Source organism: Malus domestica, chromosome 01, assembly GCF_042453785.1.
Source record: "Malus domestica chromosome 01, GDT2T_hap1".
Lineage (NCBI taxonomy): Eukaryota > Viridiplantae > Streptophyta > Magnoliopsida > Rosales > Rosaceae > Malus > Malus domestica.
The window spans coordinates 24398955-24410587 of NC_091661.1; the positions used below are offsets into that span (position 1 = coordinate 24398955).

The following is an 11633-nucleotide window of genomic DNA, read 5'->3' on the forward strand; positions in this document are numbered from 1 at the left end:
ATAAAAGAGATGTTACGCAATCAAAAGTTCCGATTTTATTGCAAGGGTTTGTAATATTAAACAATTAAGAACATTTACTTGATAACCGATATTTTCTGAGATCAAAGGTGCATTTGGTAAGCTCTTCCAATATTCCTTTACTTTACAATCTAATAATCCTTAAATGTACTACTTTTATTTATTTTTAGCTCATCTCCCACCTGGTTGAGCTGCCTGAGATCAATGGTGCATTTGGTAAGCTCTTTCAATATTCATCTCCAAAGCCGATCAGATGCTTTCATTCATATTCCGTCTAAGCTCTCATAAAAAATTTGTATTCAAACATCCCTCACGTATATAATACTTTTACGATTGACAGCTTGGTTTTTGCTCTTCTACTTTCTATTGCTTGGTGAACAATTTAAAGGTCGAATTATATTCTGTAAAATTAGACAGCTGCTGTTTTTTCATTTGCTTTTCTTTTGCTTGTTGGTTACGAGCCATGAATATATATTAGTGGCTGGACTGTGCTTAATTCTTTTCTTTCTCGTTGATTAAGCTTCGAATCCAACAACCCCAAAAAGAGGATTAAAATTGAAAATAATTATTCATCTATTACTACTCCATAACAATCTTGTTCGTAAATAAAGTTTCAAATCAAATCTCCTTATGGAGAAAGCATCACCTCAATTATGCTCTGATTTCCTTCAATTTTTAGTGTAAATTGCACTAATTTTTTTTTTTTTTTACAAAATATATTGCACTATTTTATTTTACAAAGTATATTGCGCTAATTTTGGAATTTTATTTCCATGAGTCAATGATTTTTTTTAATTTACATTTATTTTGTATTTTTTATTGCTTTTTCAGAAATAGTACGATACTCATTATATTAGTGAGTGAATCAATACAAACACGGATAGGGTGTTCGATAAAAACACAAATAGGTGTTTTTTACGTGGGTTCAATAACGACAGATGATCTCTCTAGCATTTTTTTATTGGGAAAATTTGAATTAGGTCTAATTTTATAGGCTTATTTTGAAATAGGTTCAATTTTTAGTTACTTTGGATGTATATCAAAAGACCCATTTTTATTTATATCTCTAGCATTATTTGTTATTAATTTGAGTCTCGATTTCTTTTTAATACATCAATATTTTTACACTAAGCGGAGAGGGAGTTCGGCTAAGTCACACAATGGGCAACCTAATTTGGTATCGAATTCGCATCTACGAAATTCAAACCTAAAACCTCTCACTTCCAAATGAAGAGAAATATCATTAGACCGTAGTACTGAGTGGTGAGTCTCGACTCTTAAACCTTATTACTAGACAGTTATTTGATTAACTATTAAAAATGTAATTATTTTGAACCAAAATATTAGACCTAGTCCGAGTGCAACTTTGGGTTTGGCTCAAAATGAAGACGGCCGGTACCCACATCTATTCTTAAAGTCCAGCTTAGGAACAAATGGTCGAGTCCTAATCAGTATTTAATTCGTTGGGGATCAGGATTGGATCCGGTTGAGTCCGAATGTGAGTGAGATTGTTAAGGATTAGAATGAACAATGATAAGGTTCGTAATATCCGGCTAATCATTGTTCATAGCTGATCAAGATCTAGAATGAATTAAACATGAAAGAGGGCTAGGTTCAAAGTCCTAAGTCTAGTAGGAGTGGCCGAGCTTTACGCAGAGGTTAGGATGGTTTGGTGTCGAGGAAGTACAACCCATATAGGAAGCTACTACGACATGTTGTATTAACATGAAAATCATTCCTATAAATTGAAAAGGTTCTACAACATTTGTTGGACATTCAACATAACACACATATTTGCCCTGCGCAATTTATTGATTTATGCGAAACCCTTTCATCTTTGAGATAACTCTGACATTTCTAACTTAGTCAAGCATATCTTATAGTTTGGATAAACAACATTGTGGTTCACAAATGGCGACATCCTACAGTTTGGATAAATAACACTGGAACTATATCGTCAAATAACACTGGAACTATATCGTCAGGCGATCGATCAATGCCTCACAATTTGGATTAACAGCATTGCTCCAAGTTCGGTTGACTATCTATCCAAATCTGTCAATAAGGGATCTCTTAGTCCTTGTTCAAATGGGTCATTTTATTAGTCTCTCAGCAAGTGAGGTTTTACCAAGTTACATTGTTCGGTACATTAAAGTCGAACCCATTTTATGATTGGATATTCACAAGTGCATTTTAGAGTTCGACACTCCAACGACTGAACTACATTTACGATCAAGACACTTAACTCTTTTGAATATTTGTGTCCATACAACATGTTACTGATTCAATGCACTTATATTTTCACAATTATAATTGGAGCAGTCGAGCCCCGTGCAGACGATCCTTTAACTTCGCAGTAACTGACAACCTTGTCCTCATGCTCTAGAACCTAAAGGCCAAGACAAGTTTCTTCCTTGGCCATGATCGCTCGGATAAGGAGTCAGCAACGCGTTTAACACCACCACCACAGCCACATTCATTTACTCACCGACCAAGTTTAGTCTACCAATTGGCACGTCACATATTCAATCGAAATACATAGTTAGCTAATTAGTTATTCGATATGCGCACCACATAGGCTTAGTTGTTTTTAAGCTTAACAGTATTATACTGCCACCGGCATTGATATTAAACAAATGTTGAAAATTTCGGCATACATGTAAACTCTTGACTTTGGTCTTGAAGGCAGCTGCCCCAATTACTGTTATCAGTCCAAATGTCACTCAAAACCTTTTACTTTAATCAGAAATGCTTTATTGCATGCCAGTCTTGACTTTCCATATACCATTTTTTCATTCAGTCAATCTAACTTCTATAATTTAGACCCTCGTCAATCATTGACTTATTATTCAAATTTAAATTTTAAATACAAATTCTAACACGATAAATTATACTGTTAAATTGTTAATCTTGTGTCGTCTAAATTCAATTTGAGTCACTAATACTAGCAGTTTCATTCCTATTTATTCTTATGTTCTACAATCTTTGATGGAAAATGTTTTTCATTCTAAATAATCCAAATTTTCTGTATTTATCGAGAATTGATCAATGATTAGAGTACCTAATTATCCACAAAATAAAGAGTGATGACTCATGCACTCTAATCTCATCTAAAACCTTGAATACCACTCAACTAATTTGCTGGTTCCGACAAAGATAAAATCTTCAAATAAATTTGAAGCACACCTAATACCAAACAGACACAGACTGAAATGGAATCGTGTGGGTTCTCTGATGAGATCACAATACTAGCCATGCTTTGACAGGAACGGTGACAAAACTAAATGTCTCACAAGAAAGATATAGCTGCGAGCCTGTGGTGAAAATCTTTAGACCTAATAGTTTGAAGGCTTTCAAGTTACATGCATATATATTACCAGTCGTCAAAGCACTCAAGCTTCCATGGCCAACCACATATCCCTGTATGCGTCCATTAGCTCAGTTACCCTAAGGGACCATCTTCATTGTCAATGCCAATAAAAGAGCACTCACTTTCTAGGGTTTGAAGTTTTCTTCGTAGAATTAATGGCAAAAAACCAAACATTATTAGCATGCATGGACAAGTTGATCTGGAAATATTTCAAAAGTCCCCGACGCCTTTATTCCTAGACAGTGGGACAAAGATTTGGCACACGTAAGTGGTGGAAATTTTGGTATACAAAGTGAGAAAATTTTAGGGAACTTCACTATTATCCAACTTTTCATTTCCCATAATTATCTTGCATGTTATGATGTTAAACTAGGAAACAGGACGGTTTAATTTTTTACATGATATTGAACGTATAGCTACTGAATAACATGTATCCGACAAAAAATTAACTCTTTCCACAAAAATTAAATTTTCTTTTATATTATGAGGATACAAGCTTCTAGTATCCATTTTTCAAGAAAAAGAACGTCAAGTCTACATATGTGAAAAATGCTTTTGATTAATTGTTCTAGTGGATTTGAGGTCACTAAAGATATTATCAAAAGAAAAAATGATAGTTTTGTGATTGAATAATGATGATTAGCTTTAACAAGACCAGAGAGTTGGAGGAGACTGAAGTCAATATAATAAACAAATGAATCGGGTGTGCTTTCTCAATCAATCTCACAAACTCAAGGGGCCGGAGAGGGAAGGTAAGTTGCATGCAAAGTTTTCATATACGTACGTGACGTGAGTTGGATTCTTTCACAGACTCTGTTGCAATTTTCCAAGTGCAAACGCGGTTTGACAATCGGCACCAACTTATTTTGTTCTTTTTCCAAGTTTTGTTACTCAGCCTCAGCTGTATGTTGTGTTAAGAGTAAATCTTACCACAGAAAGTTAAAAAAAATTGCATGGGTTTACTTTGCAATGTAAATTTTAGGGTAAAATCTCGAATATTTTTTTATGATTTAGAATAGGTTGTCCAAGCTAAGTATAACGTTATCTCACTCATACGTGAACGGACGTATTAAAAGTGTGACTCCTACATCGGGATCTCTCTCATTATTTCCAATTAATTTTAAATTTAAACTTCTACTAAAAAAGATTTCTCGGAACAAGATTAAAAAAAAAAAAAAAAGACAAACAAATAGTGTTACATTAAATCGCATCTTCATGAAGTGTTGTGTTGCATGGGAGAAATAGTGTTACATAAATAATGAAAGTGTAGAGCGTTTGCCCACTATATATATTTTTATGGGGTCGTTGAAATTAGGTTAAAAATATTTGGCCCAACTTAAAATTAATTAAATACCCACATCAACCTGCATATAGCCACGACTTTGACAAAGTAATTAGCCGACCATATGGTGTCCACCGTCTTCAACCTACACCTTTTAGATATTGCAGTGTACCATGTATGTTTTATTTAATTTTTTCAAAAAAAGACTGGCTGGTGTCTTCGTTTTTTAGAAATTTGAAAGATTTGAAGAGGCATTTTAGCTTCTTCATAACCACTATTGCATGATTTACTAGTAACAAAAATTGAATTCAAAATAAATTTGTAGAATGAACATTTTTGTTTCGTATAGCATGAAAATGAGATTCGAACTATGTCTTTAAATATTGAGAAAATACATAATAAAATTTTTTAAAAAATCGTTTAATGGATAAGGTGGATTGAACTTTTTCGAGAATAATGCTTGAGAAATAAAATTTTGTAAATCAAGTGATATGAATGTTAATTATTAAATGATTATTTAAGAGTGATTAACATGTTTATTGTTATAGCCGGGGTATTGAGTGCACCAATAAATATTAAAAAAAACTAATGAAAAGAATTTAAAAACTTTGAGTTTTAACGATAAGGACAAAATGAAGACTAAATTGAATAGTACAATATTGACTTTTTAGTGTAAAAATGTGGTTTTTCGTTAAAGTGAACAGTACCAGGAACTTTTTGTTAAAGTTCTCAAAGAAAAATTAATGAAAAATACTTGAAAACTTTGAGTTTTAACGATAAGGACAAAATAAATAGTAATTTGAATAGTTGTAACATGGAGCTCGATGGGACAGACTCAAAACCGTGTCTTGACGTGTCCTAATCAACCTTGCATAAGAAGTTTTAACGATAAGGACAAAATAAATAGTAATTTGAATAGTTGTAACATGGAGTTCAATGGGACAGACTCAAAACCGTGTCTTGACGTGTCCCAATCAACCTTGCATAATATTGGAAGGTCACAAATCGAGAAAGGGTTGAGGGCGGATGGGCTAACTGTCTTCTTTTGGGGTATGAGAAAGGATAAAGGTTATGGGTCGACGTGGGGAATACTCTTGGGCCAATTTCTATAGAAGTAAAAGAACAGAGAAGTGAAAGCAGATATTGGGAAAAATTGAACCTCTTAGGCATTCATGTGCTGAATAAAACAAAAAGTCCAACATCGATTATCTTACAAAACAAATTACAACTTATATAGTATGGTTCTACTTTTAATTGTATTGAAGTCTTTTGCATAAAAAACTCACACCTATTGATTGCATAAGCAATTAAGTGTGGACAATATCGATACTATTAGTGGTGGACTGCGGTTTGTCTCTCTGAAACTTTAACATAGTATTAGAGAGGGTTTTCAGATCTTGCCCAAATTATTGGGTTCACTTCCAAACATGACCGATGTGGCTCCACGTTTGGCCAACTCCAAAGTGGTCTGACGTGTTGAATAAAGCAAAGACTCCCATGCCATCTTACATAACAAATCACAACTTATATCAAATGGTTCAACTTTTAATTGCATTGAGATCTTTTGCATAAAAACCTACACCTATTGATTGCACATGTGATTAAGGGGTGGTTTGGGAGTGAGGTGCTTAAAAAAAAAACACCCATAAAAAAAAGCTGTGAGGATTTTAGGTGTTTGGTAAACTAAAAAAAAATGCTTATTTTGGAAGTTGCTGTGAGAATAAGCTGAAATCAAAGGAAAAAGCTGAAGCTGCTATTTGCAACTTTGGAAAACTGGTTTTTTTTCAAAGCACACAGAGCTACAGTGCTCCTTTAATGAAAAGACCCACCATCAGACTGCTTTTTTTTTCCAAATGAACTTTTACAAAAAAGTTTACCAAACACTCTGCTGATTTATTTTACAACCGCTTATTCTTACATCAGTTTTTTTTCAAAGTACAGCAATACCAAACCAGCCCTAAGTGGGGACAATAACGATGCTATTAGGGTCACCATGACTTGTCTCTCTAGAACTTTAATATTTTTTTATATATTGATATTTTTACACTAAGGAGAATGGGAGTTAGGTTAAGCTGCACAATAGACAACCTAATTTGGTATCAAATTCGTCATCCACGATATTCGAATTTAAGACGTATTGTTTCCAAGTGAAAATGAATACCATCAGTTGCATGAAAGTTTTTATGTAACACTAATCTTTCAACTCCTGTCTACAAAAAAAATATATCTGGTAAAATTCATGGACTCTCTAACTCAAAATATCTGATTCTAAAATGTTTTCTCGGCATCTAAGCTTTCATGTTGTGGGGTTCGTATTTTGCGGGAAAGAAAGAACTGAAACAAATCAAATCTGATGAGGATCGAATCAAATCAAGTTCCAAATCCCTCCAAGACATTTACCGGTTTCGGTCGAGACACTGTTCACACCAAAAAGGTACACTACACCCGGCATGTGCTATGATTTGCTTCTTCGCAACTCTAGACGACCATTTTGTGTATTGGTTTCGTAGTCAACTATGCTAGCAAGGTACTTGTCTAAATAGGGTTTGGCAACATTCACATACGAACACTGTCTGAACCGTTTATTAATCTAATAATTCAGAAGTGTTCGTATGTCATATCCATTCGGATGCCGAAATTTCCCAAAAATGCATGAATCAAGAACTAGAAACTAGAGTATATTGCAGGAGAGATTCTCTTTCAATACCAATGTATAATCTCATTGGCATCGTCACTCCGATGAATGTTACTGCATGTTCAAAACTTACTTTAATTATTCAATAAATATTTGTCATATGACGTCATCGGTTACATGATACTGCAATCATTCATGACATGACTTGAAGTGAGTTTTCGCGATTGAAGGAGATAGAGAAAGGAGGATGCGTCTGTCCGACATTTCTCCAACCCAAAAGAGAGAGGGTACAGAAAAGGCTGTATACCCAGCTCGCCTAAACAGTAGAAAGTGACTTTGTATTTCTACCTTGGATACTGAAAGCCTTGTCTTTTTTCCTCTGTCACCGTCCATTTAGAATTTATTGGCATCTGGCAAACGTAGCATCAATCTTTGCGACTCATTTGGAACACACACGAAATGGCAAATACAAGAAGAAAAAACAACAGTTCCGATGTGAACTCGGCAAAAGCATTATTTCGGAATGATTCGTTATTGCGATTCCAAGCAATTACTTTCCTCTAAGCAATGCAAGAACTATATTGTGACATACATTTAAGGGTACAAACTAATTCCGAGTCCAAATAATTCTGAAAACATTTCGTCCGATTCGAATCCAAAATCGGTAATTCTTAAATTCAAAAAAATGGGGAAACCATAAAAACAATTTGTATAGGAATTGAAATACATTTAGTATTTTGAATTCGATCTGAAATTTCAAGACTTGCATAACTCTAGTACACACTTAATTATTTACTTATTGACTTTGTACTTAAATAAGTAACTATCTTTTTCAATTACAACTCCCTTGAATATATTACTCCCACAAAAAAATAGAGAACTATAAAATTTTATGGTTGCAGAGAGAGCCATGGGATGATATATTTTTTTCCTCTTGGTAAAACTCCCATAATTTTGAAGTGAAATAATCCAATTTCAAAAATACCAAATTCGACACGAGTATATGGAATTCAAAATTTCGATTCTGAAATTGAAATTGATACGCGTTTACACAACTTTTTGAATTAGAAAAGAGGTGAATTATTGAACCGACAAGTCAGTACAGTTAAATGATATATATATATATATTTTTTTAACAAACGATATTATACAGATAGCTCCCGTGGTCCGGACTAATGCCTCTATTAGGCGAGGACAACCTACACTAAAGGGAAGGCGGGAGGTTTGACCTTACACTGCTAATAATAATGAGGCTAACTTTATCTCCGAGGAATTGAACTTAAAACCTTTCATTAAAACCTCTTATTTACATATTATCGTATAAGCATAATTCCCCGGACAAAAAAAGCATATGGCCTACATTTTCCACGTCACCATCTTACAATCCCGCTATCCACCTCCATAGACCAAGTCCTCCGCCCCCTCGGCGTCGAAGTCTCCGTCGGTTCCAATTCCATAAACCTCACTCTTCTACGACTCGTCGATGGTGGCGGCATCGGCGTCCCCACCCTCATCTCCGAACCCGAACTCGAACTTGCCGACGACGACACACCCCCGCTGAAACAACCAAACAGATTCATGAAAAATCTCCTCAACCCACCGCTCTGTCTCCGTCTTCCTCCATTTCTTGACCACGAAATCCTCCTCGCAGCTCCGCCGCCGCTAAACCCGCCGTCCATCTCCGTATACACTACCGGCATCTCTCTCTCGGCGCCTCTTCTCCCCCCACTAAATCTCCCCACCGCGAATCCGCCGCCTGGCAGCCTCCAGATCGTCAGACCAGCGTTTTCGTCCTCTTCCTGACCTCGACCCTGACCCGTATCGGGCGTCGAATCGGCCGGTAGCTCGTGCCTGCATACCGGACATGAATTCCGGAGCGTAAGCCACGGCAGTATACAATCGGAGTGGTATATATGCTTGCAGGGCATTTCCTGAGCTTCGGTGTTAACTTCGAACGGTTCTTTACAAACGGCGCAGTGATGCCCCGCCGTTATGTGAGCCTCATCGAGCTTGATCGTCGGCATCGACTCAATCGCCGACTTCGACGCCGGTCTCTGCTCGCATCGCCCGATTCCATTGATTTCGAACTGCGATAGCTGTTCAAGTAGGCGGTCGAACCTAGACCCGAGAAGAAACTCGGACATGCTTGTAGGCAAGGGTCGGAGCCCCGAGCCGCTACCGTCGTCGTAAAAGAGCTCATATCCGCGGCCTTCCTCGGTGGTGGCGGCGCCTTCGGCCGTTGTTCCGCGGAGGACGATTACCGGATTGAACGGCGAGCGGTCGCCGTTGTTTCGTCTAACTCTTCGGGGGGCGGACGGAACCGAAGCGGTATGATCCGGACTGGAAACCGAGCGGTTGTTGGCTCCAATCATGTACATCGAGGCAGCTGAAAACCTCCTGCTGCGGCGCGAGTCCACGTTTCCGGAGGAGGTCGGGTTGTCGATCGCCTCTACGAAGCCACTCTCGCAGTCCGAGCACACCACTGAGGAGGATAGGGCGGAGGCGGTGGAGACGTCGGCGTCGTTGAAAACCCTAACGAAACGCCTACAACTGTAGCACCAGTAAGACGGCGTCGCCGCGGACATGCAGAAGATCAATCAACCCTCCCTCAATCGGAAAACAAAACTCCGCCGTTGAAAGTCCGAATCGGAACGAAATTCGATCCGAGAAAATGCGAATCTTCCCAATCGTAAATTATTGTTTGGGAGACGGGAAAATGGACAATAACCCCGAGAGAAAATTTTGTAAAGGTTTTTTTTGGGGAAGGCCAAATTTGATATTTTGCGTGTTGAAAATACGAAGGCAGAAAGATTTATGGACGTATTAACGGCAAAACCGCGTGGTGAGAACTCTCGCAAGTTTCTGACACGTAACGACGTTTAGTCAGCGTTAGATATCAGTCGGTCGAGTTTTGGAGGAGACGGCGCGTTTCGAGGATGAAACGGAACGGAGTTTCAGAAGCCGCGGGAATAGAGGCCTGCGCCGAGCCGGCACGAAATCTATAGGCTTGAAGGTTTCACATTGTTCTAAACAGTAAACTGGTTGACGTGGCGAGACATTTCTTAACTGGGATTTTTTTTTCTTTTGTTATTCTATTTATGGGGAAAAGGAGTTATTTCTGGTTTTTTTTTTTGGTGGAAAAGTGTAATTTCAGTTGGAGTACACAGAATATAGTTAGGTAAATTGAAACGTATTAAATTTCTCTTGTAAGATCCATTCATTATTCATTTTGTAATTTCTCTCATAAGATCATTTACACGCATTTGAATTTGGGTTTAAGAGTGTACTTGTGGCTGATACTGTCCATTTAAATAGTAAATTGTGAACAGTTACTGTCGTAGCTGTTTTTTTTTTTTTTATCATACTTAGGGCCTTCATATTTAGATCTCGTATAAATACTCGAAAAACTCAAATGTAATTATGTAATAAATGAAGAGGCAAATATATAATAAGTGAGAAACTCTTATTCTATAAAAAGACCCCTCACTCTCCTCATTAGTGGAGGCCAAGATTGAAGCCATGGGAAGAGAGCACACAGAAAATAGGCTAGAGAGCACACTGCCTCTAGCCTTCTTGTATATTCACCATTCAGAGTGAAACAATATCAACATCAGTGTTGACGTAGCCCAAACATTAGGGTGAACCACGATACATCTTGTGTTCTTTATTTTCTTACAAATTCACGGTCGGATTTACGTTGCTCCAAGACCCTTCCAGTTTTGTGCATCAACATTTGGCACCGTATGTGGGAATCGACACGAAAATTTATGTCGGTTCTCTCTCAATTTTTCACCTCCGTCATGAATCTGCAAAAACAATTAAAAACCCCAAAGCTGAAATCTCCGCCACATTGAGTAGGGAAGGCTGTGAAGGCAAAAGTCCATCTCTGTCTCTCTGTTTCTTCCTTCATTCCAATGGTTGCAGTCGCTCTCAGGAACCTTGGGTCCAGGCGCATCCTCCCATACTCCTCGCATATCTACTTGTGCGGTCGATGATCGATCGTCGCTGCCGGTTCTTCGCAGCTACCCCTGCAAGTCGATCCTGAAATGCAAACTTGTGAGCAAAAACGACAAGGACGACATCAAAAACAACTCGGCCTCCTCCTCCGCCGTCATGTGGGGCATTCCCCTTCTGGGAAACGACGAAAAGGCCGACGTCGTCCTCTTTAAGTTCCTCCGCGCCATGGGTTCCTGCTGCGGTTCCAGATCCAGGCCACCTCACCGTCAAATTCCAAGATTCAAGCCTTCAGACATTTCCTCCATCTGGGACACAAGGGAAGATCTCTGGTGGTGCCCTCCCTCCTCGTGATGCCGATGACACATTTTCTA

General features: G+C 37.8%; 1 protein-coding gene across 1 annotated transcript; it reads right to left on the reverse strand.

Annotated features, from left to right (window-relative positions):
• Positions 1–8405: 8405 nt before the first annotated feature.
• LOC103433983 (probable E3 ubiquitin-protein ligase RHC2A) lies at positions 8406–10572 on the reverse strand. The gene has a single exon (XM_008372300.4). The coding sequence runs from the start codon at positions 9888–9890 to the stop codon at positions 8676–8678; it is 1215 nt and encodes a 404-aa protein (XP_008370522.2). The 5' UTR covers positions 9891–10572; the 3' UTR covers positions 8406–8675.
• Positions 10573–11633: the final 1061 nt, after the last annotated feature.